This window comes from Centruroides vittatus, unplaced genomic scaffold, assembly GCF_030686945.1.
Source record: "Centruroides vittatus isolate TY-2023 unplaced genomic scaffold, ASM3068694v2 contig_4, whole genome shotgun sequence".
In the NCBI taxonomy this organism is placed as follows: Eukaryota; Metazoa; Arthropoda; class Arachnida; order Scorpiones; family Buthidae; genus Centruroides; species Centruroides vittatus.
In genome coordinates this window covers 79118-107012 of record NW_027122214.1, presented here as the reverse complement: position 1 = coordinate 107012, position 27895 = coordinate 79118, and the positions used below count along the sequence as shown (strand labels likewise).

The 27895-nt window shown below is 25.5% G+C and overlaps 1 protein-coding gene and 1 long non-coding RNA gene across 2 annotated transcripts; one reads left to right on the top strand and one right to left on the bottom strand.

Annotated features, from left to right (window-relative positions):
* On the top strand, positions 1-27402 carry Proc-R (Proctolin receptor). The gene is made up of 5 exons (XM_067271444.1): positions 1-76; positions 440-554; positions 20086-20141; positions 25850-25885; positions 25949-27402. The coding sequence occupies exon 5, from the start codon at positions 25998-26000 to the stop codon at positions 27225-27227; it is 1230 nt and encodes a 409-aa protein (XP_067127545.1). The 5' UTR covers positions 1-76; positions 440-554; positions 20086-20141; positions 25850-25885; positions 25949-25997; the 3' UTR covers positions 27228-27402.
* On the bottom strand, positions 2048-10627 carry LOC136976223 (uncharacterized). Its single transcript, XR_010880896.1, has 3 exons — positions 10493-10627; positions 2141-2202; positions 2048-2072 (listed from the first exon to the last, which is right to left on the bottom strand). It is a non-coding gene; the product is annotated as an uncharacterized lncRNA (long non-coding RNA).
* Positions 27403-27895: the final 493 nt, after the last annotated feature.

Sequence of the window (27895 nt, the reverse complement as noted above, 5' to 3'; positions counted from 1 at the left end):
GAAAGAATCAAGGATGGAGTGTGGCACTGATACATCTGTTGTTGCTTGTATGTGCTGCTGACTCACAGTAGTAAAGGTAAGTCGAAGTTTTACAGCTTTGTATCGTCAAACATAACTATTTTACATACGAAAAACAACAAATAAATCATTTTGTAACTTTAAAAGTCGCAAACAAAGTTACACATATGTTTATCGATAACAAAACTACAGAAAAAATTTTTGAAATCATAATTTATAAAAAGAAAACCAAGAAGAAAATTCATAATAAATTTTAAATATGTAAAAGTATTTTATTAACTATGGAACAGTGATGTTACAACTAAGTATTTGATGTATCAACAAGTGATTGTAAAATTGTGTATAAAGTATATTTATCAAAATAGGAAAGCGCAAAATATGCCCGTGACCTTATTTTGCATTTTTTCTAAATTATTTGTAGACGAAAAAGACTTTAGTTGGTGCCAAAAGTGGCGCAGTACGGGATTAGTACCGTCGCAATTCATTCCTAACTGAAGCAAGCACAACCGACTTTTCCTGTTCTGTGCAACAAACAGGTGAGTATTAATATACATAAATACATTATTTTACTCAACACAAAAATATTTTTTATGTCTAAAAAGTTATGAAGTGATAAAATGTGTTTAAAAAATTTGTTATAAACTTACTTAAAATTTTTTCTTGAGTGTTTTATACTTTCAAATTGTTCCTATCTTCTGTATAAAATGAAAGTTAATTCAGAATTTTGTATAAAATTATATTTATTCATTATGTTTAAAATATTATTAAGGTTTTAAAAAACTATGTTTTAATACAATAATATCTATAATATAATTTAAGAATTTTTAAATTATCGAACTAATCAAAGATTATTTTTATATAATTACACTTATATAGAAGCTAGATTTTTATAAATATAATATTTGTCCCTCCACTCTTTAACTCTTATTCTTATTTTTTTAAATAGCTTTTTAATTTTGTATGAATAATATTTATATTTATATTAAGAATTTTATATAGGTTTTATTTAATATTTTCAAAGTAAATTTTTAAGTTGTTTACTTATTAAGAAAATGTTTGCTTTCGAAGCGAAAATCAATTATTATTCTTAAATAAAAATTTATTTATTCAAACAATTTAAAGATTATTATCAATAGCTTCTTTAAAGTAGAGTTTTATGAGAATATTGTTTATCAAAAATTAAAAATAAAATAAAATAAATCGTTTGTTATCGGATTTTTTTCTTTCGGAAAAATCGTTCCTTCTGCTCGAAACGTTGTATTGAACATTGTTTCTGTTAAAAAAAATAATATCGACGTCTATTGCTACAAACTGTTTAATGTCCACTTTTAGAAAACAGTTTTCTTTCCCTGATTCGTGTTCAGAATAGAAATTTTTGTTTATATTTTAATTATGTTTCAAATTATAATCATTAACGCATTCTGATAAAAGTAATGTTTAAAACTTTTAACACTTAGAAAGAATTTCTTTATCAGATTTCTCACTTTCTTATATTGATAAATGCTCAATAACAATCTCAAAAATGTACGTTGTTGTGATTTCTAATTGGAAAATCTTCAGTAAAATGACGCTATAGCTTAACAAATATTCGAAACTTTATTTTTAAAATAATCAATTCAATTGAAAATTGTGTGGAATAACGTTGTTTTGAACAAATTGTCACACAAACTGTCACACTTCTTTGTTGATGTAACCATTCGGAGCCATGATGAAGGTGGAGATGAGATCGCTAATGTAGATAGCCTGAAGAGAGATCCACATGATTTCTATTCCTAGAAATCTATATTTAGATAAATATTTGCAACTGTATCCGTTTACAGACAATTAAGTCTGCCACTAGATATTTTATAAACCTTGTATATATCTCATTTACATCTCCCAAGTTGTCTGTTTAGTAAACAAGAATCTTACTTAAAGTAAAAATCAATTTAGATAACAGATTTTACCTTTAAACAAATTCTTCTCTTTTAATTACGTTTAAGAAAATGTAATTAAGAAGGATTTGAAAGTCTCATTTGTCACTTTCACGCTCGAATTCTCCGGATTAACATAATCTATGATTAATAATCGTCTCAGATTAACATAATTTGATCAGTCGAAAAGTTTTTTGGGCGTTACATACGAGGATTTTATGAAGGAATTAAAATAATCCCGCTTTTATCCAAGCGAATTAAACTACACTGTCTGCAATAACATAAAATGTATAGATTAGAACAACGATCTCTTTAGGACTTATAAAAAACGTTTCATTCAAAAACTTGAGACAGTTAACATTTCATTTTATAAGAATATATTAATTGTTATAGTTCATGAAATTAACATAGAATGCAATACATAAATAGAGAGAATATGTTTTCAGCGATTGATCAAATTGCATTGGAGCAATGGGCTGTAAAGAAATTACATTCGTAAGATTTTTTAAATCTATCTAATATATATGCAAATAGGGAAAAGCATTTAAATCGTTACTTTGCTTCAACCAACAATCATAAAGAAATCGAATATATGAATAAAATATATACCTTTCTAATAGAGTAGCGTGTTTAAAAACCATAGAACGATAGTATTTTAATTGAGGTTTCACTGTATAAATATCCATATTGTTAAGATCTTTGTGGTCTTTTTTTTAATTTTTCGGGGCTAAACCACACCCAACATGTGACATGTTCGCATCATTATGCAATGTATGCCATGCCAGCTAGCATTCTATTTCCAAGTTTTCTCTTGTCAAATGTTAATAAAAGTAGTCACCGTTTACACTTATTTTAGCAACGAAGTTGCTGCCAAAATTTAATCAAGTCGAGCCAAACTCTTCTCTATTATTGGATAGTCAAGTTCTATGAGAGTTCAAATGGAAATATTCATTAATGTAGTGTGAAAGTTTGAAATATTAATAATGTAAAATGAAGTAGAAATTGTTAAGATTTAATAATTTAATTATGTTGTTTTATTAAATTTCAATTATATATTTTTTAAACTTATTTGATGCGACTTTTTAATCGATAAAATTACTATTTTAGATATTTTAAATATTGCAACTCCAATTCTCAAATGAGACATAAAAGTTTATCGAATTTCAAAAGTTCATTATTAAATGCTTTGGTTGACTTGAAATATTTTTCTAATAACTCTTTTAATATCCGTAGTTTTCAAGAATTTTCTTGTTTTACTTTAATGTCGACTCTGATTTTATAAGTATATAATAATACTTCAGTCTTTCTACTGAGACGAACCTTCGTGTATTCATAAATATATTTTCATTCAATTTTTAATCAAAATAATATAAACATGTGAGTCTTATTACACTTGTATATACTGTACATAAATTTAATTCATAAAATTTATTTTTAAACTATAGAAACAATATTTATTTTACTCGTAAAAAAATTGTTATTTAAAATTAAAAATTTCTAACAAATATATATCGTCCTCTTCAATATTTGTGAGATAGCATAAAAATTTTAAAAAAAAAATCAAAGATGAGAATGTTCAATGATTATTGGTTGACGAAATAAAAATAGTAAGGAGGAGGAGGAGCGACCACACCCATTTTCGTATCTCTAACCAATCTTGTTAAAACAACAAACAAATCTGTAACAAATCTTCGTTTAAATCTTTTACATTTTATATTCAACACAACGCCGAAGACGACTTTGTTATTTTATTATTATTATATTTCAAAATAATTTACTTGAAATTGACTTTAAGTTAAATGAAAATAAATACGACATATTTTTTTGCAATTGGCATTATATAAAGTACTTATTCCTTAAAAATATTTTTTAAGATTAACGATATTAAGGTAATTAAAGACCTGCTTAAAAGCCAAAAATAAATATGAGTATAAATAATAAACAATATATTTTACGTTATAAAAATACTTTCTAATGAATATAAACGTGCCCTATCATCTTCTAGTTACTAACTTAAAATGTCTAGAGAAAAACTTAGGTAGTTATAATAATGAAATGAAGCACCCGTCAACGACTTATCTACTCTAATAAATTAACGGAATTACTATTTCAATCTGTCTATAAATTTGAGCTTAATTAAATAAACATACCTTAATCACTTTGTAAAGTAGAATTAAACAAAATATTAATATTCTGTATAAAATTATCGTTGTAATTAGAATAATACGTGACGAGTGCTCATTCTTGAAAGCAAACAGTGATGCAAAGTGAGGAAGTTATTGATTCAACTGCAGTATTGTTTGCTAAATAGTGAATGAACTTTAATATTTTTATCATGTTTGACATCGGAAGAGCTGTTTGCAAATCCTGCTAAACATGACCTTACTTATATTTGATATTGTAGGTTATGCATTAATGAAAGTGATTTTTATGTATTTTATTAATTATAATTCTTTTATTAGAAATAGAACAATCTATAGCAGCGCTGTCCAACTTATCATAGCCCCGCGGGCCATATTTTCTTCACCAAGCATTTCGGGGGCCAAGAAGATTGATAAATGAAAAGTCAGTTTATGTTAATTAAGAAAATATTTTATTTATACTAAAAAGAAACTTTAAAATATTCGTAATATATTAATGAGAACATTGTGGCCGTAATTTTCACATAGTAAAATAATTTTAATATTAATAATAATAATTTAGTAACATAAATTTATTCATAGTAAAATGTACTCGCGGGCCGTAAAAATAATTTGGCGGGCCGTATACGGCCCACGGGCCGCCAGTTGGACAGCCCTGATCTATAGTAATAATTTATTAATCGAAAATTAAATTATTATCTACTAACTTTATTATTTTCTTTTCTTATTTCTTCATGTTCTAACATATGTAATTCAAAACTCAACTTTCATCTTATAAGCATTTAATTAAAAAAATAGATTAAATTTTAAAAATTTATTTTAGTTATATATTATTCTATATGTAATCTAAAATTTAATTTCTAAAAATAAAATACTTGTTGACTATTTTATATTTCATACATTTTATTACAGCATTTAAATTTGTTTGTGTAGTAATTTTTAATATTGAAACAATGCGCTTTAAAAGTATATATTTTTAAAAAAATAATAAAACTTTTGTATAAAATCAGCTTTTATATTTACGAAAAATTTGCCTTTATCCACAAAATAATTGGATAAAAATATAACGATATGAGTACGAATCAGATTTTCTTAATAAATTTACAAACTTTAATTAATATTATAATTTATTGACCGAATTTTCATTTTTTCTACATACGAAACAGCTGATTGTAAATCTATTTCTAGACGTGCTAAGTTTATGTGTGTCTTAATGAAATAATCTAGAAGCAGAAAAATAGTTTTCCCAAGAGTAATATATCCTAAATAAGCAAATAATTCAGTGAAAAACATACTAAATTTAATATTTGGTTATATTATAAATATCTAAGTAATTTAATAAACGATTTAAAATATCCTAAAAATTTCTCCTAATTTAACTGCACTTTTAGATAAGTAAATTTTAATATACTTTTATTGATTATAAGTGCGTACTATCACATAAAACAAAACATTTTTTTTTTAGAAGTTTTAAAGCTTCAGTTTCTTTAGTCTTCTTTGATTTAACAAAGATTAGATGGAGGTTGAGCTATAAAAAAATTTTCATTAAAAGAATGTTTGTTAGCTTGACTTAAGGAAGGTTACATTGATAGATGAGAAAGAATCGATTCAACTAAAGATTCAATAGTTAGAAAACTTGGTTCAAAAATAATATATACGAAAAAAATTTAAAACAGTAAAAAAATAATATACAATATAACAAACAAGATAATAAGTTACGTCTAAATTAAAAGTGACGCGTGTCTTGATGCGTGATTATATCATAAAAATAAATTAGTCGTAAATTAATTCCAGGAATTTCTATACAGAAACTTTACACATACAGAAATTCTTTTAATCTTGCTCAGGGTTCAATTAATTAAAATTGTTTCGACACTAAAAATGTAATTTTATATAATTATGACAAGTTCAAGCAGTTAAAATTTCAAAATTTTACGTAAATTACGTTAATTTTTATGTTTTTAAAAATTTCAAATACGAACCAATAAAATTTGTTAATTTACGTATTTATTAGACGTCACGAAAATTTAAACTAATTAGAAAAGTATTTGAAATTAATTTAAATTTGATTAACCAATAAATGAAAAGAAGGCGGAGTTTAGTGAAGATAATTTTTTACGCTAATTGGTTAGTTTGGAATTTATCACTCGTGTGTACTTTAAGATTTTTCAAGAATTTTAGCAATTTTTTCGCCATTTTTTACTTAATCTTTTCTTTTTTAAATTAATTTCTAAACCTTTAAAGCCAATGTTTGAAAATATAACTCATAATTTTAGTTATTAAGCGCATGAAAAGATTAAAATAGATTATTTGACATACAAAAAAATCAAAAAGGGTTACTATATCGAAAATTACTGAATGGGTAAATTTAAATAAATTTAATTTATATTTTAATTCATAATTTATCAATTTATATTAAAATTGTAGCAATTCTAAATTTAGATACCATTATTAAATTTAAAGATATTTGAATATTTTAATTGCAATTAATTAAATATTTTATAATTATTTAAATAATATAAATTAATAATTCATAAATTCCGTTCTAACAAAACTACTAAAAACTTCAAATTGAGTTAATTGGTCAATGTCGAGTAATAATTTATTTTTGATAATTTTAAAGTAAAAATTATCATTTAAAATATTCAAATTAAATTAAATTATTGTCTCATTTACAGCTCAATTAAAATTAGTTAAATAATCTATTTAAATAATGCTAAATTAAGACATTGCAGCGTTTAAACCAACGGAAAACACCATTAATTTCAATAATATATTTTCAGCAAATAAACTTTAAAATATAATTTTCATAATAAATTCGATTTAATTTGATTGATTATCAATTTTTTAAAGCAAATTTTTATAATAAATTCTAACAAATTTAGCTAAAAAATACTAATTAATTAATTAAAAAATAATTTTATATAGTTAAATTTTAAATTATTAAAAAAAATTGAAGATAATTGAAAATTTAAATGTTTCTGTAACTCAGAACTATGTTGACTTTTATATACAATTATATGAAATTTAAAATCAGCAGAATTCTATAAAAATTTATAAAAAGTATAATATTTTTGTTAAGTTATCGTTAAAGTGTCAATTTTAATGAGATTATATCGATAAATTTAGCATACTTCAAAGCAGGTGTTGGACTTATTCTTATATAGGAGTTCATTAAGATAAAAGGATGGAGGAAACAAAAGAAAGATGTGAATCCAAAAATACTTAGAGCGTAATGAGAAACCATCTGCTGCAAAATGATTATTGGTTACACATGACCAACTTACCAAAGAACATATAGAAGTTTTTTAATTATTTTTTTCCATTAAAAATTCAGTTTTGTTACGAAGAAACGTTAATAATAAAAATATTTATTTTCTAATAAAGAAATATATATGTATATATATATTTTTTTACTTAACTTGGATTAAAGTTTGATATATAATAAAGAAATATGACATTATTACTTAAGAATTAAATGAAAAAAAATACAAAGAATTTCATAATAAAATTCAATTAAGTATTGACTTTTTATCGGAAAAATACTATAAGGATATAAATTCAAGATCCTTACTTATGTATCAAAATCTGAGTAAGAATTGAGTGTCATATGATAAAATAATTTTTTGTAATTTATAATAATTATGGATTAAATGCATTCCGTGGTAATTTGATTATTTTCTTTAATTATCGATTAAATTAGCTTAACGAAATTTGGTTGCTCGTCTTACAAACTACACAAATTTTCTTTAAAATTGTTGTATGCGGTGAAATATAATACTTTATGAAGAGTTGTTTCGAACTCAATGAAGTGTTAACTGAAGGCACTAGTCTGTTCGACATCCTTTATTCAATTCTTTACCTTGGTCGATTTTTTTCACTTAGATATAAACTTTTGAAAATATATTTATTAAGAATTATTGAACTAGTGGCGTAGCGAGGGGGGTGCAAGGGGATGTATCATGCACCGGTCGCCACTCGCAGAGGAGCGCCCAAATGGTCTCCAAGACAAACTATACTATATGTGTTTCTGGAGGGGGGAGAGGGGCGCCAATAAAGTGTCGGGCGCCAGTTATGTTCGCTACGCCACTGTATTGGACCTCACCTTGGAGTTTGTCTCTGATAGTTTGTTCTCGCTCCTTTTCCAGTCCTCCACCACTTATACAGTATTCGTGGTAGAACTTGACGTTTAATACTAAGGATGTTAGCCATTCCTAATTTTCTTTACTTTATCTGTTTTTAAGCTTTATATGCTTATATTTTATATGCTTTTTAAACACAATTAAATAAAGAATTGAATGAAGGATATTAAATAGTCTGGTATTTTCAGTTAACATTCAAGTGTATTTAAAAAACATAAAGGCACAGTTCCAAACAGCAATATATATATAAAGAAAATTTATATTTTTCAATAATATGAACATAATTTTTTAAAAATAGATTAATTAGATTTTAATTAATTTAAAATGTCTTTTTTATAAGACAGAATATTTTTTAAGTGCCGTTAAAAAATTAATTTGAAAAACATCTTAATTAAAAAGTGAAGTCGGGTATCATATTTTTGATAATTTAACATTAAAAATAACTGCAATAAGCTAGAATTTATATTAAAAAACATTATTTAAATAGTCTACTTTCTTAATAACATTTTAATACACACATTTTGAATATTAAAAAATTTTAGTTGCATTTTCATTAAAAAATATCTATTTTTATCTGAATTTTTATTTCTTTCGGTACTTTAATCATAAATTAAAATCTATACAACGTTAATTTATTTTATACAAATATAAAAATTATTTTTATGCCACAGTATCAAACAGGTGGATCTCTATTTAGTTTGTAAAAAATCAATAAGTTCATAAGAATTGCCGTTTCTAAAATGAAAACTGTAAAAAATAATTATTATTATTATCAGTAACAAATTTTAATAGCTGGGTTTATTTTTAATTGCTCTAAATTTTAAATTAGTTCAATTTAATGACTTTAAATAACAAACTAATGATCTATAGTCGCCATACTGAACGAATTTATTTGATCTTTAGTGTAGCCAGCCATTATTATTAGCATTATTAGTCATTTTCAGGAATTTTTACCACTACAAATTATATATATATATGAAATATGAGCTATAAATTCGTTTATTTTTACAGATATTATCTATTTTAAATGCAAACAAAGACAGTAGAAATTTTAGAGATTATTAATAGCTCAATTTATAAAACTAGCGATCAAACTTTTTCTACGACTTTCCTTATTAATTACCTACATTATAAAGTATTTAAAATCGTTTAACTAAGTCAGAAAATATAATTTATACTATATTAATTCCAGAAACTGGACTTTGATGAAGCGATATAACTAAACACTTATTTTTAATTTAGATTTCGAATATGTTAGCTGATGTTGATGAGGTGATATACCGTAAATTATTAATGTTCTCCTAACAGGAAAGAGTTGTTGGTGACAGATTTTACTTGCTATGTAATTCTGTAATATGTGCTGCTTGGATTGCCAATCGATTTACCATGTCCCTGGCGGCAGATGCACAACACACTAACCCATCCCTCTACTGCTCTCTACTTTATTGACAGATATTACATTAAAACATTGACATATATTATTCCAACTTGAAATATTCTTATTTTCGTTCTCTTTATCATAATTTAGTATCGCTAGAAAGACATGTTCTGCAGTCACATAGATTTGATACATCAAGCTGCTTTTCTAAAATAATTTTTAAAATTTATACAAAAACATTGCAAATATATGTTAAGGGCTACATGATTCTGATGCTTTATTCTTAGAAACTGTACATTTATTTTTAATTTTTTATACAAATTAATACGAAAATTATGATGTTGATGTGGTCTGATATAGTGACATCGATTGTGTAAAGCATTTAACCTTATTCGATTTCGATATTTATTGTTTACATTTTCATACATAAAAACTGTTTAATAAATTGCTTTTATTCTTTCCTTTTATCGATATAAATGTTTATTTGAATCATTTTAATAAATCTTTTATAAAATATTCAATATATTTCCATTAAGAAAAAATCCTTTAAAAATGTATATTTATTGGTTAATTAAATTTTTAAAAATTAGAAAATTATATTCAATTTTAATATAAATTGTAAAAAGTTATTAAGAAATCTTTTCTATTCGATGAAGCGTAAACTATCTAAAAAATCCTTCGTATAAAATATAAAATATTAATAAGAATTTTAAACAGATTTTTAAGGTAATTAGTTTATTTTTGGAATTTAAAAATATATAAAGTTTACACGGATAAACATTTAAAAGAATACCGCAATAAAAAAATAAATTTAAAAACTCAATGTCACATTTTTACATCATAAAATGCAATTTTATTTTTAAAAAAATACTTGAAAGAAGATATTTTCATCATTCTTACCGAATATAAAACCTATAGTATCCAGGGGTTTGAATTGTTTCCTTTATCTTTTCCTTTCTTATCCCGACCTTTTGAATGTTCTATTCTTTATCTGAAAGTTCCAATTCTTCACATCTCTTATGAACTGTGTGCCATGTCACCTGCTGAGAAATACAATACTTTACTCAATTAAAAAAAAAATATATATATATATATATATCTAAATGTATATATCGCATCAAAAGGAAACGAACTAAACATTAAAATGAATTTATTTAATAGGTGTTCACATATTAATAAACGAAAAAAACTTCAAATGTTATTAATGAAAGAATGTTCTATTACGAAAATTCGTTTATTGAATAGATTCTGTTTAAAAAATTAAGTTAAATGACGATAATTTAGCTTAGAGAAGATACCACCTGCAGTTACCTTTCCAATTATTCTTTGTTCTCTTACGTATTGTCTTCATTGTTAAATAAGACCTTATTGTTAAATTGTATTTGGAATTTGCCAAGATACTTTTATAGATTCGCAATAAATGTTGACTTCTTTACTTCTATATTGTGAATATATTTGGAATCCTTATCGCATTTTAATCAAACTTAATCATCTGTAATGGTCATTAATTACAATCTTCCTTTAAATATCGAAAAATTTAGCAAATTTTAGATAAGTTCAGAAAGCAATTACAACTTTTAGAAGTTTATTTAGTATGAAAACTCATAACATATTAATATCATTTTTTTATTATGTTGATGATTAAGCAGAATTTTTTTATAGCTCTTTAAGTAATAAGATTATATATACGTATTTTAAGCGATATTTTTCTTGTAACATGTTTATTCTTTACGAGCGAAAATATAAATATGTAATGTGAAATAAATTAATTTTTAAAGATATAATATACAAAAATTGCTGTTTTTTTAATCTGCTATTAAACTAATCCTTATTTTCTCTTCATAAAACTTTTATACAAAATCATAATTAATGAACAAAGTGTATTTTTTCTTCTTCTTTACAGATAATTATTTGTTAATATATTTATATACAGTGTATTCGAATTTTTTGCTAGAAGAGTAACATAGCGATGTATCGGCCGACGTACTAATTAATAGCAAGTATTGTATGTTCATCCGCAAGTGTCATCGATATGTAGTACTGTACGTTCGTAAACTTGCGAATTATAATGCATAGTGTTAACTGTGTTTCTGTTCGTCCCGAATTAGAAAGTGAACAGAGAATTAAAACTGAATTATTATTTAAAACGAATCTTTCTTCTACAGAAATTCAAAAAGTAGTATAAAAACTCATGGTAACGAAGCTGCGAACCGGTCTAACGTGTTCAAACGAAAGGGAGGAGAGAAGTGGCCGTCTACACCGACTGGAACAAAACGAAACGTTGCTGCAGTCGCCGAGTTGGTGAAGAACAATCATCGAATAACATCACGGATGATATCCAAGATTTTTAACATCCCAAAGCCGTCGCTCTTCACATTTCCAGCGAAGATTAGAGGAAGATAAATTTGTCTGTCTTTTTGTTCCACGCGCCTCGATAGCCGAGCGAAGAGAAGATTTAGTCACGTATTGTAAATTATCACGATGAAGGACGGAGAGAAAAATTTTTGTAATAAAATCATTACGATAGATGAGAGTGTTTCGCTTACGATTCTGAAACCGAGCGACAGATTTCTGAATGAGTGGGCGAGACATTTCCTAGCCCAAAGAAATAGAAATTTGAAAAATGCGCACATGTAAATCATGTTGATTTTTTTTTGGCTTACAAAGCGTGGTTCATAAAGAATTCGTACCGGAAGGGAAAAGATCTGATGCGGAGTTTTATAAAGAAGTAGTTGATCGTCTCCCAACCGCATTCAGCGTTTTACTTCCGCCACATTCCAGTCCTCAGAATTTTTCCCGTTGCACGATAATGCACTCGTCACAAAGCTGCGAGCGTGCGTTGACTTTTGACACAAAGAAGAATCACCACCCTTTACCACTCGGAAGATTTGATCCCTCTCAGACTATTTTCTATTTCCAAAGTTAGAATTGAATTTTAAAGGAAATTTGAGGATGTTCCTACCATCCAAAAAAACGGTGACCCACGACCTCCAGATAATCGGAAAAGGAGAATTTCTTGTGGCTCTCCGAAAATTGTGCTAAAGCTTTCATACAAGCTAATGGATCGTGCTCTGAATGAAATATATATATATATATTATTCTTCTTTCGTGTGTTTTTGATTTTTATTTTATAATTCTTGTCCTAAAATTTATGGACTGCGTTGTGTATATAAATTTTAAAATTTATTTTTAACAAAATTTATTATATATTCTTTTTACCGAAAAAGCTAAAGATAAAAAATTAAAAAAAAAAGTTAGGCTATAAAGGGATTTATTTATATTTTAAAACTGAAAGTCAGAAGTTATGAGCTTTGTTTAAAAACATTTTCGTGTTTATTTTTAACATATATCTTGATTCTCTAAAGGAAAATTAAGATGAAGATGTTCTTGTTCCATCTTCCGGCTGATTAAAATTTATTAATTTCGCTAAAAATGTTTTCCGTATCCTTCCATTCTTAAGAAAAAACATTATCGAGATACTAAAAGTAGATTAAGAATCCATTAATCTAGAATTTGATAAAAGAATTTTGATATATGACAATAATAAAAAGATTTAAAAAATGGAGTTAAAATAAACATGTAATGGCTCCTATGTCAACGAAACTTTGACAGAAAAAGTTCAATTCGGGTCAAGGACTTGGCTTCTGAAAATTATCCAAAGTTTCTCTAAATTAAGAACAAAACAAATATTAATTTTTAGAGATAATATTCTCGGAAAAATAGCGAATATCTTTTTAAAACATTAAAATGTTCCACTTCTTGTATATTAATAAATATAATTTTGAAAATATGCCAAGTTCAGCTCGCATCACATTTTTATTTGCCTATAGAATAGCGGTAAAGGAATTTTTTGGCCTTCCTTTGTGGATAAAAAGTAATAAAGAGAACCAATGATTCCATACAAGGATGAAAGGAAAAAAATCCACATTCTTATCGACTTTCGCAAAAATTTATTGCTTTTCCTCCATTTTTCCTCATTGTTAACTTTTATACTTTAACTCAAAACTTGCAAGAAGTTTTTCTTTTTTTCTTTTTTCTTATGTAAGAAAATTGAATATTGTAGTTTCTAAAATATGATAATTACACAATTTAAATTCTGTAATTTTAGTTTTAAATATTTATATATGAATAATTTTGATAAAGTCCAGCTAATGTAGCTTCAATCTATAATACATTTAATCTACTTTTTCTAGTCTCAACTCTTACGTAGATGTTAATTTTTGTTAAATTTAATTATATTTATATATCATAACAAGCTTAAGATATTTAAATAAGCAACATTAACATATTTTGTTTTTTGCTGGAAGTAAATTTTATAAGCCGATTAAATGAGCATTTTAAGACAAAATCATCTAATTTTGTTAAAGACGATGATGTTATACCGCCCTAAGTATTAATGCCTATTCAAATACAAAGAAAACACTTTCTGCATGATACTTTATTCGTATGTAAATGTTCCAAAAAAAGATGGCACGTTATAATTTAAAGGTCCGTTCGTTTTGTAAGCAATATATATACAACAAATCATCGTCACGAGACGTATAAAATAACATTTCATGCTAAAAATAACATTAAACATAAGCAACTACTGTTTCTTCTTCTAACAGTTGTTATAAGTCTTGTAACCATACGATATTTAAAACAGTAACACTATTAGGAATTTGTAAGATCTTAACAAAAAATTAAAGAATTATACCGGATGTTTGTTGGTTCAACTCATAGAAATACTTTATAAAAGCACGATTCATGTTTTTCAACTCAAAAACAGTGTATCAACTGATAAAAACCACGACAATTAACAGAAATTAGTAACAATATGTCACGTATGAATTATGATTTAAATTACCAACAAAAAATGCATACTTTTCAAACAATATAGAAAAATTTTGGATGCGAGATAAGTAATTCTGTGTTTTAAAAAATGCTTTAAGTACTGTACATTGATCGCTAATGACGAAGAAAGATTTCTAATGACAGCTTCTTAATTGCACTTGGTACACGAGTGAAAGGTGGTCATTAAAGAAATTTGAATGAGACGACACGTTGCAAGATCTAAAGTATCATGAAAATGGTTCATGCTGCAAGATATCATTTGCATCAATGTACTGAAGATAATGCTTTAAAAAATAGTCATGTAAGAAAACCTTTCAAACTTTCATCGATTTAAATTATCCTTAATGAAAATACTCAAGTGTTTTTTAAAGAGGAATAATGTTTAAGTATTTAATTAAAAATTTTTTTATGCGGTACAAGATTTTCATACTTAAATGCTTTTGTAAACATTATTATGTAAAAGGAAATTATTTAAAATGAATTTTCAAGACTAAAATTTAGAAAGTAAATAAAAATTAATATAATTTTAATTGGGTATTTTTTAATTAAGAAATATAATGTGTGAATCTACGAGAAAATGGTGTCGGCGTTACTTGTTACGTGCTTTGAATTTTGTTTATATAAATAATTCTTAAAATCTTAAACGTATAAGTGAATTTTTGTTCATATATTTTAACGCTTTTAAAATATATTTAACTAAAAAATACTTTAAAATTCGATAAATCTTGTACGAGTCAATATAACAATAGATCTCCAGTCGTTATTCGGATTTGATTCTATTTATATAATTAAATCTCGACTATTTGTTTAAAAAATTAATTTAATTATTTAAAGATTAAATATTTCTATTGTATTACAAACTTACTTAAGAACAAAAATTACTGTTACTTCTGACGTAAATTACATGCGATACTTTACTGTTAAATTACTTTTCTACGGTATATAATTTTCTTTTCTATGTTTTCAATCTGTTCCTTTTGTATTTTTAATGGTAAGAACGAAAATATAATACAAATCTAGCGTTAATTAGGAGTTACCTTGAACCCATGTAACAGTTAGTAGCAAAGTTGGTGCAATGAATCACTTTATGTGACACCAATTGCATTCTTAGCGAAGGTCACTCTTGTAACAAGCTGACTTTGCTTTTCCATAATACATTTATTGCTCTTGTCTTACATGATCATTTTTTAGACAGATATTAAAATTAAAAAAAAGACAAAAATCTAAATAAAATTCTATAAAGTGAAAGTGATACGTGTATACACTTTCAGCATCATTTATCTCGATGATGATGATGTTTTGATATGTTTATCATAAGTTTTGACACTTGTAAACAAGTAAAATATTTTAAAATAATTTATTTTTAGACGTTTTCAAGATTTTTTTAAATAATGTTTTTAATCAGAAATTTTTATTTGGGATATAGGAAAAGTTATTTAAATTATTCAAAGATTTAATAGTTTTAAAATTTCATTATTTTTATGTAACTTAATATTAGATTTTTGAAAAAAAAATTACATTTTAATTTATTTAAACAATTCAAAGATTCAAAGGAAATTATTTTTCACAAAATTTAGCGTGATAAAGCATTAAAATTTACCTTTAAATTATTAGTTTTTAATTGTTTCATATGTTAAAACTATTTAGCAAATTCTAAAATATAATTGCATCCATTATATATTTATGTAATATTATGTTTTTTTTTTTACAAAATTAAATAAAGTTTAGATCATAAAATATTGATCTTCTCGGATGAATACGGTCTGTACTAATTTATAAAATTGTGTTTGATTGAAGTGATATTCTATAGAATTGATCTTTCATTTTGAAAAATTGACGTATAAATTTCTCATTTTCTGTTAAAAAAATGCAGTTTGAATTTAGTTAAAAACTTAAATAGCTTCGTAACTAATGTAAATTGATAGTTAAGAGTCGTGTAAATTATATCAATATTTACTCATTTTAATTTTCTCAATTAGGTGGAAAATTATAATTTAGTTACAAAACATGGATTTCAATCGGTAGATCATGATTTATAACCAGAATTTACAAAAAATGCGATATTATTTAATAAATTTCAATTAGTAGATCGCGACCTACTAATTGGAGAACATGACAAAGAGAAACTAGAATTTTTATTAAGTTATTACGATTAGATATTATATAACCAAAATCTATTATATAAATTAGAAATATCGTAAAATTTTAAAGAATATTTTATATATAAAATATATATCAACATGATTTTAGATTTATTAACACTCATAATTTATTCATAAAAACTGTGCAAACTATCAACTTAGAAAAATCATTATATGAACTTAATTACTTAAATTAAATTAAAATGTTCATTAGTTGTATATTTTATTCATATAGAAACAATAATAATCTTATCGTTCACACTAAAAATAGTTACATTTTAAAGTTTAAAAATAATCTTTATTTAAAAGTTGTTGGCTTACTCCATAAACAGTAAACAAAATTCACGAACAAATATCTCTCCATTTTAAATTCCTACCTCTTTTTGTATGTTACAAGGTTAATAATCAACAAATATCAACAAATATAACGAAACAGCATAATATATTTAACAGTAAAGTTATATTAATTTTAAATAAATTCGAAATTATACTGTGGTAATAGTTTATATTTTTACAAAGAAAACAAGTTTGCTTTACTCGAATAATATGAGAGTGTAGCACGGAATATAAAGTGTATTTATTCTATTTTGTGCCTTTGATGAGACTGACCGTATCGCAATTCGAAGTTAAGTGGATCACTGGCATTTTCAATTGCTTAAGAATCAAAATCTCTGCAAATCGAGTAAAAAATGCCTGTATTTTGCACTGTCACAGACGTGAAAAATGAACGAAAACGTCATTCAATTGTCAGCAATGTTTATGAAAAGAATTGATGTCAAATTTAAACGATCGGGTCAATCAAATAAGAAAAAATATATACTGTACATTTAAAATAGAATAGATTTTTTAAAAATATTTTTAATCCAAAATAAATGAAATTATTTTAATTATTTAATAATATTGAAAAAATTTTAACAGTATTTAAACTTTATATATAAAAATAACACATATTGATTGAAACACCTGAAAGTTTTTGATGAAATTTATAACAAAATTTAATAAAAATACTTTTGGATAGGATTTCTTTGATTACATATTTTCTGAAGAGCAATTTTTCGAATAGTTATTTGGATAGTTCATAAAGTGTTAGCGCTACGTTGTCACCCCCTCCTGTCTACGTTTGATATATAAAGTAAGCTCTATGAAAACTATAAAAACTCAATAAAAAAGACTGTTTTATATATGAAAAATTGTAATTTCATCACATAAAAATTTATCTAAGTTCACATAATAAATATGTAAGTAGGCCTACTTCCAACCAATCTCTTGATATTTTAAACTTTTTGAGTTGTATTCTCGACAGAATATTAATGTATTGAGTCAATTTTGACTTAAAATTATAACTTAAATACAATTAAACGTATTACAGATGTGATTTATAGCAATGTATTAAGAGAAAAATAATAAAAAGTTAACTTTATTTATGATACAGTTTTCTGTAACTAACCTTATAAGTAAGTTATCCCGGTACAAAATTAGTTGAAAAAATGATTTCTTTTAACGATTTAGAATCAAGAATATATTTTATTCAAGCTCTTTATCATGTTAATTTCTTCATAAACTGACAGAAATACATTAGAATACTTTTATAAAGTTATAATCGAATAAGTTTAATGTAAACAGAGTTTCTAAATCTAGAAGTTTTCTCATCTCCATTTCTGTCAACCGATCTCTTTATTGAAAGACGTCATTCGAAACTTATCAACACATTCTCGTTCAGCATCATTCATCATCAGCTTCAAGGATGCGGTAAGACATCTTCTCAATTAAATTTAAACAAAATTTTCTAGGAAAACCAAAGAGTGTTACATCTTATATACTTTAATTCTTTTATATTTATTTACCTGATAGTTTTATTTACTATCAAAATATAATTTATATAGATTTTCATTTATTTCTCCTTGCTTTTACACGATTTCCTTTTTTCTTGGGTAAATGTATTCCACTTGTGTAATCCATTTCTACGTTGTGTTGAATTTTCTAGGCTACAGGATAAGTAGATCAAAGTTGTATGAAATATATTTACATATACTTTACTAAATAAAATTTTAAGTTGTGTAAATAATTCAGGAATAAATGTCTCAAAAATTTTATAACAGACAACACTCACAGTTTATTTATGAAAGTTAAACATTGTGTATAACACAAACTGACTTTGTATGAAGTGAGTAACGAGATATTAAAGTTCTGTAAAACATCATAAAATGAATTTAAATCGAATAAATATAAGTTTAAAACATATATAAACATCTTCTGGGCTTAATAAATTTAAGACTTTAATTAATAATATAATTTTTGTTACGTGGAATTTATCAGAATTTTAACAGTTTCCACGTCGGATGATCCAAATATTTTTTGGTATTTGTAAATTAAAATTAATTTTCTAATTTTAAAAACAAAAATATAATCAACATTCAATTTATTATCTAATTATATTGTTAAATTAATTATAATTTTTTTATCTAGTTTATTGAGTGATGGTTGCTATATTCTCATAAAAAAATTTTAATCCTCTGATTAATTTCATTGTTTACTGATTTAGAAAGCACCTTTATAAATATAAATTTAATTTAAAACGCGACTATTTTACTTATCTTTTTTATAAGTAGAGTTTTATAGGTCTTAAACGCACTTTTTTTAATCATACGTTAAATTAATTAAAATAAGATTTAAAATTAATTTCTGATTTACAAAAACAAGTTAAATAAAAGCTTTAAAAATAAAATTTTATTTATATATAAATTTTTTAAACCAAAAGATTTTAAACTTTATATACTTTTTCTTATATTTCTGTCCTCCTTTCTATGTTTGTTGTTGATACTCAACTACTATTTTCTAGTTTCTGAACGTTTGTCATGAGACTAGACAGTAATACTATTCCCATAACGGCTCCACTTACTAAAATATACAAAAATTTAAAATCGATTTTATCATTTTAATATCGAATATTTTACCATCTTTTATATAAATTCTATTTACTGAAGCGAGAAATTTAAACACAACTGAATTCTTCGATCATATACGATCTTTTACTTTTTTAGGGTATTTTGAAAAGTAAAGAAGCTTATAATTTTAAAGAATATGTTCGATTTTAGATTTTTGGACAGTTTTTCCACCTGTTTATGTTAAGAAATCCGATATGATGATCTTTCTTTTTATGTTTTAAGTAGTTGAAACAATGTTCTTAATTTTGTTATTTGGGTGTCGACTCCAATCCTCGTTAGCAATATATTAATCGCCTTGATTAACTTGGCTCTTGCTCATTTCCAGTTAGAAGCCAAATTCTATTGTTTTAATGATTAAAACTACTTATTGCAGTTGACAAAGTCAATTTTCTCACGGTTCATAATCTCAAAATCGTACACAGAAAGCTATTATTTACAGTTTATTTATTTATCTAAATACAAATTTTTCTTCAATTTTATACTTAAAATTATTATATTATTTTATTATTGAAATCATTTTTTACATTATTAGTCCATTTTTATAGGTAAAAAATTATATTTATTATCATTCCAGGCATGAAAGGCGTTACTTTGCTGTCATGAACAGCTGCAGCTTTCATTTATGTACAGGTTAGTAAGACTTGGAAATATCATTGTTATTAAATGTTTGGTTCGAGATATCATTAGTAGCTTAATATTTTAAAATATATAAAATTAACTTATTTTTATAGTTTTTAATAAAATATATTTTGAAATTTCAGGATTAATTTAAAGCTTTCTCAAGCTTTCATTTCTACGCTATTTTAAAGTTTTCTATACAAAAAAGATAGTAAAATATATCACTAAATTTACTTTTTATTTAGGTAAATTAGCGAATAATCTTATAATTAATTTATTACAAAATTTCCAGAGGGAAAAACACTTGAAAATATTACATATATAATGGATATCTTAAATCCAATTTCTTGGTAGATACAAGCAGACATTTGTAGTAAACTTCAAACAGTACTTTTAAATAGCTACGTAAGTAGCTATTTAAAAATACTTAAATTTATTTTATTACTACATCGTTAACAAGCTGCCATCATTATTTTTCTTCAAAATACTGCAAACAGAGATACAACTGTATAAATCAATGTATACATCAACAACAGTACTCTTTTTTAATAAAAATGTGCTGTAACTCGTCATTATACACGTTTAAGTCTAAGAAAATACATATAAATCACGAGTAACGTATTAAAAATCGTACTGATACTTCATACAAATTACAGAAATAGCCAATATATATTTTCATATATTAATATCTTTCAGATTTTCATATATTAATATCTACTCACCTACATTGCAATTACATGTTATACGACTACGATTTATATTAATATTAATAAAACGAAGGTAAGTTGGTATAAAAATACTCAAGCATGGACAAAAATACGAACGAGTAAACTAACATTGGCATGTTTTATAAATCACACATATTAGCATAATTATGCAAGCTTGTGAATATAAGTATCTATTTGTTTATAAACACAAAAACAATTGTTGATTGACAATAAACATAAAAATGGTCCAATTAATAACAAATTCTATGAAACAAGAATACGTTACAAATCTATAACATAGCATAAAAGCTGTTAAAATAGCATTATGCAACAAACTTATAAATTATATATAAAAGCCTGTAAGCCCATAAAAGATTGTTCTTTAAAATAAATAATCGAATATAACTGATTAATCTCTTGATGCAATAAAATTATTAACTTAGAAATTGCCTATTTCCAACCTCGCTCAGAACTAATTTCTCTCCAAAAATGATTATCAAACTAAAATTAGTTTTATGAATATATCTTGAAAGTTGTTATTTTTTTAATATCAGTAACGCCATAAAAAACTTTTAACATAATTTAAAATTGCATTATCGTAAGGAAAACTCAGAAAAACATTGAAATTATTTTCAACTTTATTGTTTAGTGCTTTATAATCTTGCATTTTACAGTGCATCCGACTAAGCATCTTAATAAATCTGACGAACATTAAACTGTATAATCTTGATATTTTTTCCTATTACACAATTATCGTGAAGGAAAAAAAGACAATTTAAACAATAAAAATTGTTACTTGATACGTAGGATGCTATTTTTTCGTATCGAATTTCTGGATGAATTACATGTCAAACTGATTTATGTGTCGAAAGTTAAATGTGCAACTGTGATTTTTTTACCTTAATACTTTCGGAATTGTGTTACTATTTTGGCAAAAATTATTAATTACGTCGAAGTTTAAAAAATTTCGAAAATTTTTGGCAATAGATTTAATGTTTAAAATATAACTTTTAGACGTAAACAAACTAAGATGTCTGATTGAAAAATTTTTAATTTACGTGAAATTAATAACGTAAAAGTATGTATATAATAATTAATAATTTTTTAAATTATTTTATTAATTAATTAGAATTTTTTTTCAGATTTTATTACAATGTAAAATGCAATATTTTTATTATAAAACAAAAATTTTTATTTATTTATTCGTCGCTGTTTTGGATTAAAATACTAAATAGTTTCAATGTATATTGTAACATTATGCTACAACAAATCTGGTCAATATAAAACATATTATATATTCCAACCAATTTAACTAATATAAGATAGTGTATTTATTTTTAATTAATGTAGATCTAATTGATAATTAAATGTGCCATTATGCTCCGAGCAGTCTGACCCACCATATCTTAATAGTTTCTAAGAGTTAACTCAATACAAAGATATTTTTATGCTCTAATCAACCCAATCAAAATGTCATTTAAATTATGCTCCAACTGAGAGAGAGAAATACTCCGATTTTGTCATAACAAATGTATTGTATACACGCATTATTTATAATGTGATCGATATACTAATAAACTAATACTAATTCTTGAGCTAACGAATACAGATTAATGTATTATACCGCATGATAATTATGTAGTATAAAAATCCGAATAAAACTTTGCATACATCTTAAAAATCAAGAATAATATACAATGGGGCATAAACACCTGACAGTTTTTGTTTTATTACTACAAATTTCACCGCAAGGCGGCACTGGTGATGTTAGTGGAATACACTAAATCCACTTGGAGCAGTGATTATCGACAGCCGGTCTGTACAGGACCGTGTTGCCACGGTAGAAGCAACTCTGTCACAGTTACACAGCGAGAGTTTCGGCGTTATTTTAACGAACGACATGCCCTTTCAAGAAACACTGTGTTGTTGTGGGTTAGGAAGTGGCGGAAAGAAAATTCAGTGCGTGATTCATGACATTCTAAAGAACATTCTTTACCGGGTGGTGGGTTCCCTTCGAACCGGAATGGAATAGTGTTTGGAGAATCAGGTGGCCATCTCGTGTACTGATTAGGTATAACCGAGAGACTATCTTAACCTCCTTTCCATTTTGCATCTTTTTTGTTGCAATAAAATCATCTGTTTGTGATGAAACACGTGGGTGTAAAGATTTTCTAAATACCTTCAGTTGTTTATGCCCCATTCTGTATTAACTTGGTAAGAATACTTCAAGAATTCTATAGAAAATGCATTATTATAGATGTATATTAAAGAAAAACGTGTATATTAAATATATATCGATCATAATGATTAAAGCATGATAGTACATTTACATTGGGTATTATCATGTATTATCACGAATCATTACGTATATTTAATAACATATGTTAAGAAATACATTTTCGCGTGTAGAGTAGCTAAATAGAGCATATATATGTACTATATATTAGGGATTGCATTCAGAGTAAAAAAAGGTAAAAACTTTAGCGATAAATTGCGTAACTTTCCCGGCAAAAGAGTTAAAATTGTGTATGGCACTATCTGTTATGAGGTTTTATTAAAAATTTTTTATATTGTTGTAAAATGGCAAAATGTTTCATTTTGGAGAAAGAGTTGAGTTTTATAATTAAAAAAAATTGTAAAAAATCCCCATTTGAGATATGACACACGATCTTTTCTATCTCCCATCCTTCGACCTTTAACGACCAAAATTTATTAACAATCAATATCTTAATATACAAACCTCCATACAAAATTTCAGAAATTTTCGACGAAAGACACGGGAGTTATTAAGCTTCTATATGATGAACAAAATCGTGACCTCAAATACATACTAACATCCATACATAAAGGGAAAAAACCCGAATTTTTTCTGCATTTCTCGACGTTTCGAGGTCTTTTAAATCCAAAAATGTAAAAATTTTGGGGGGGGGTGATTTTTTGACCAATCGCCGTACCAACTCCTGTTGTGTATAACTCCCAGGAAAGTAAAATGCATCGGTAAATCGATAGTAATTTTTTGAAACCAAATATTTATTTGTGTATACTTTCACGTACATTTATAAATACATTTATATATTTCTGTTTATATATTTTGCCTTTAATACATTTTCATATATTAAAGACAAAAAGCATAAAATGTTTTTATTTAAATCGTAAGCGCAGTTTAAGATTAAGTTTAAGTTTAACAGATAAATGACTGTTGCGGTAATTTTTGCATTTGAAGTTAAAATTTTAAAATTACCGGTAAATAACCAGTAATTTTACATTTTGAAAATTTACTGTATTGAACCGCTAATAGAAAAGTCAATAAATTTGCAATCACTATTATACATCTAACAAATATACCCTCAATTACTATGCTTTATCCTGGAGAAATAAAAAATAACTTTAAAATAGTCTAAGTTACAGAACAGGTTACATAATAATAATTATTCAGTGTTAGATTGTTCAATCATTAATAAAAAAAACTGTTGTAATAATAAAAAATTTTAAATTGTTTTGTTTTGTTAAATTTTAATTAATTGTCATGAAGAAACACGAGAAAGTGATCTATTATATTAATAAAAAAATTGATTTAGGAGCATCATTATAATTTCCAACTAAAAGTTAATGAAGTTTTTTCTTGATTCAATAATTTGGTTAAGGTTTCCAGCTGAGTTTATTTCAATAATTATTTTTATAATGTCAGTTCTCTACTCCAATTATTTTCTAGAAAAGATAACATTTCATTCCTTCAACTGAAAATACGTTATTCACAAAATTTCTAAATGTGAAAAATAAGAAAGGATTTAATGAGTTTTAATAAAGAGCAAAAGATTCTGATACTTGAAGCCTTTAAGTTCCAATGTCATTTACAGTTATAAATAATATAAATTTTGTATCAGATTTAATTTAAGGAGTTTCTAATTTTATAATTTATTATTTTTTATTATTTTAAATTTAAAAAATTAATTTATTAAATGAAGAAAGTAAACTCATTTGAATATAGCTTATTTTATATTTTTACTTGAAAAGTTGTATTGTATACGTTATTGATGATGTTATTGATTAATGATCATTTTTCAAATCGACTGAAAGTCGCAATATACTGATAAAAAAACTTATATTTTAGCAAGTTTATAAATTTATGAAAAAAAATTAATAAATAAATTATTTTACAGTATTTTTTACCTGAATTTTGATGTATTGTAGCTTAATATAATATGCATACAAGAGATTATGTAGTTATCACGAACTGAATACACTTTCTTAATATTAAAAACTAATGATAATAAATTATGGGCATCTTATTTATGTCATATCCTCTTTTATAATTACAAATTTGTAGTTTGTTTACAACAATCTTTATGAAAATTTCAGTCAATTTCTTAATTATTAACTCGTTGCAAACAATTAGGCATATTATTCAGGTTCCGTTTTGGGTAGGTTTTACTGTAATGAATATTAATTTATAACTGAAAACATTTTATATGGAAATGATCCTGATCAACTTTTCATTGAGAACGAGTGATTGTTTTCGCGCGATTTCCATCTCCAACTTCAATATAATAATTAAATTTTGTTACAAACTGATAAGAATGGAATTTTAATGGCAACTAATTAAAATCTGGATATTTTTCAGGATTATTACAGAATTAATATTAATATAATAAAGTGAAACACGTCGCTGCAAATAAAGATCAAATATCTAAATGTTAAGTAGAAAAGTTTTATTTAACATTTAAACAAGTTAATTTTACAAGATTTAAGACAAAATGCCGGCATTAAGTACTGAATTGCTACTTCACTGAACTTCTATAAGCGATATATAAATACTTTGTAATATATATCAGTATTAGAGATGGAGTAATTAAAAATGAAATTAAAGTTAATATACTGTATTATAATAAAGCGCTGCATATCTGTAGCGATAATTTAATTTATTTAAATATATTACAGCTAAAAAGTACGCAAAATTAGAATAAGTTTATCATTATTATGAAAATAAATAGAATTCTTTGTTTCTTTTTCCAGATCATGCTACCAATGAGTGAACTTTGATGTGTAGAGGTAAAAATATATATTTCAAAAATTTTTTCAAATTTTATAATTTGTTTATACACATTTTTACAGTCAGGATGCCTTTATTGAATAAAAAAAGACATTAATTGAAGAAGAAATCATGGCTGATTGGAATTGCACAGTATACATAAATTGCTCACAAGGACCAGATGAAGAATACATAGCATTTCGTAACCAGACCAGATTTTGGATCCAAAGAGTCCTGGTACCAATTATAACAGTTATAGGTGTAGTGGGTAACAGTATAACCATCATGATCATGTCACGACGTCGCATGCGTTCGTCAACTAATCACTATCTAGCAGCTTTAGGCGCAGTCGATATGTTGTATTTGATATTCAGTTTTATTCTATCTTTATCACATTATCCAGATTTCCATGATATTAAATTTTACAGTTATTGGAGGTTTAGACCATTCGTATTAATGTTGGTTGATACATGCAGTAATACTTCAGTATGGTTAACTGTAACTTTCACTGTTGAGCGCTACATTGCAGTATGTCATCCCATAAAAGGGAAAATATTATGTACAGAATCAAGAGCTAAGAAGGCAATTTTCAGTATTTTTCTCATATGTTTGACGTTTACAGTACCCACACCATTCGAACACAAGATCGACGAATCAAATATACCATTTTTGGATTTAACCTATTCAGATTTGGGAAAAAATCCCTTATACAGAAGAATCTTCTACTGGTTGACGACTATCTTGTTCATATTCCTACCACTAATTTTATTGGCGATATTTAACTCCTTTCTCATACGTTCCCTTCACACTTCAAAAGTTCGTAGGAAGACAATGACAAGAAGAAACGATAACAGAGATTCTTCAAGACAAGAACGCAAAATTACTATTATGTTAGTATCAGTTGTTATATTGTTTTTCATTTGTCAACTACCCACAGCAACCGTACTTATATATCAAACGTTTCACGAAGTACCACGCAACAGTAACGAAGACATAATATTTGAGATTTTGGGCAACGTATTTAATTTTTTAATGGGGATCAACGCGGCTGGAAATTTCGTATTGTACTGTGTCCTGAGTCAAAAATATCGAACTACCTTTCTACAGACATTTTGCCCTTGTTTAAAAGGTAGAATTTATCATCTTCATTCTGTGTACCAAAATACCTTGTATACTTCAAACGGTCGAGATAGCCCTCGAGTTTCACACAAGACTCTATCTCTGAAAGAAGAGAACGGTAAAATTTTGATGGACCAAGAAGCCAATTTGAGCGAATATTCTGGATCGTGGAAAGGAAAAAATCCTCAGCAGGCGGTTTTCCGCGGTGGAATGCCGCCAAGAGAATCGGACTGCAATCTCTAACATTCTATTAAAAATTATTTGCTTATAGTACTAATATATATATATATATATATACATACATACATACATATATGTATATTTTTCTGATTTAACATATCGTTCGTTTAAGCACCCAAATGTGTATGTGTTCATTATGTTGTAATAAATGCAAGTGGCTAATGTTTGTAGTAATTTTTTTACTTCACGTTATAGAATTTTAAGAAAAATACTCTAATATTTAACAGTAAACATAATCATTTTAATAAATGCACGTATTAACGATTATATTTGAGATAGAAAAAGTTATAATATCTAAACATTTTCAATAGCAGTTTTAAAATTATAGATATAATTGTTGATAAAAGAAAAATAAATGGTAAAAATCAATGCTTACCAGTTATTCTGAAATTCATTTACTTTCAACTTCAAAAACTTCATAAAAAAAGAGAAAGATTTATATGGAATTTACATTAAGAACTGTACAACGACCTAATTAATTCTTAGAAAATCGTTGTTAAGGGAGTTATCGAAAGCGAAACGTTGTATTTCTCTTAAATTCAGTATTATAAGTTGCGATTTCATTCTTGAAAATACTGCTTTAACAATATAACAGAAGAGAAAACCGACAAAAACTATAGGACTTAAATGTTATATCTTATACAATCATTACAAAAATAAGAATAAAAAAT

Excerpts from the sequence above, each read along its gene's own strand:
- Proc-R (XM_067271444.1), top strand. The coding sequence starts at position 25,998 with ATGGCTGATTGGAATTGCACAGTATACATAAATTGCTCACAAGGACCA.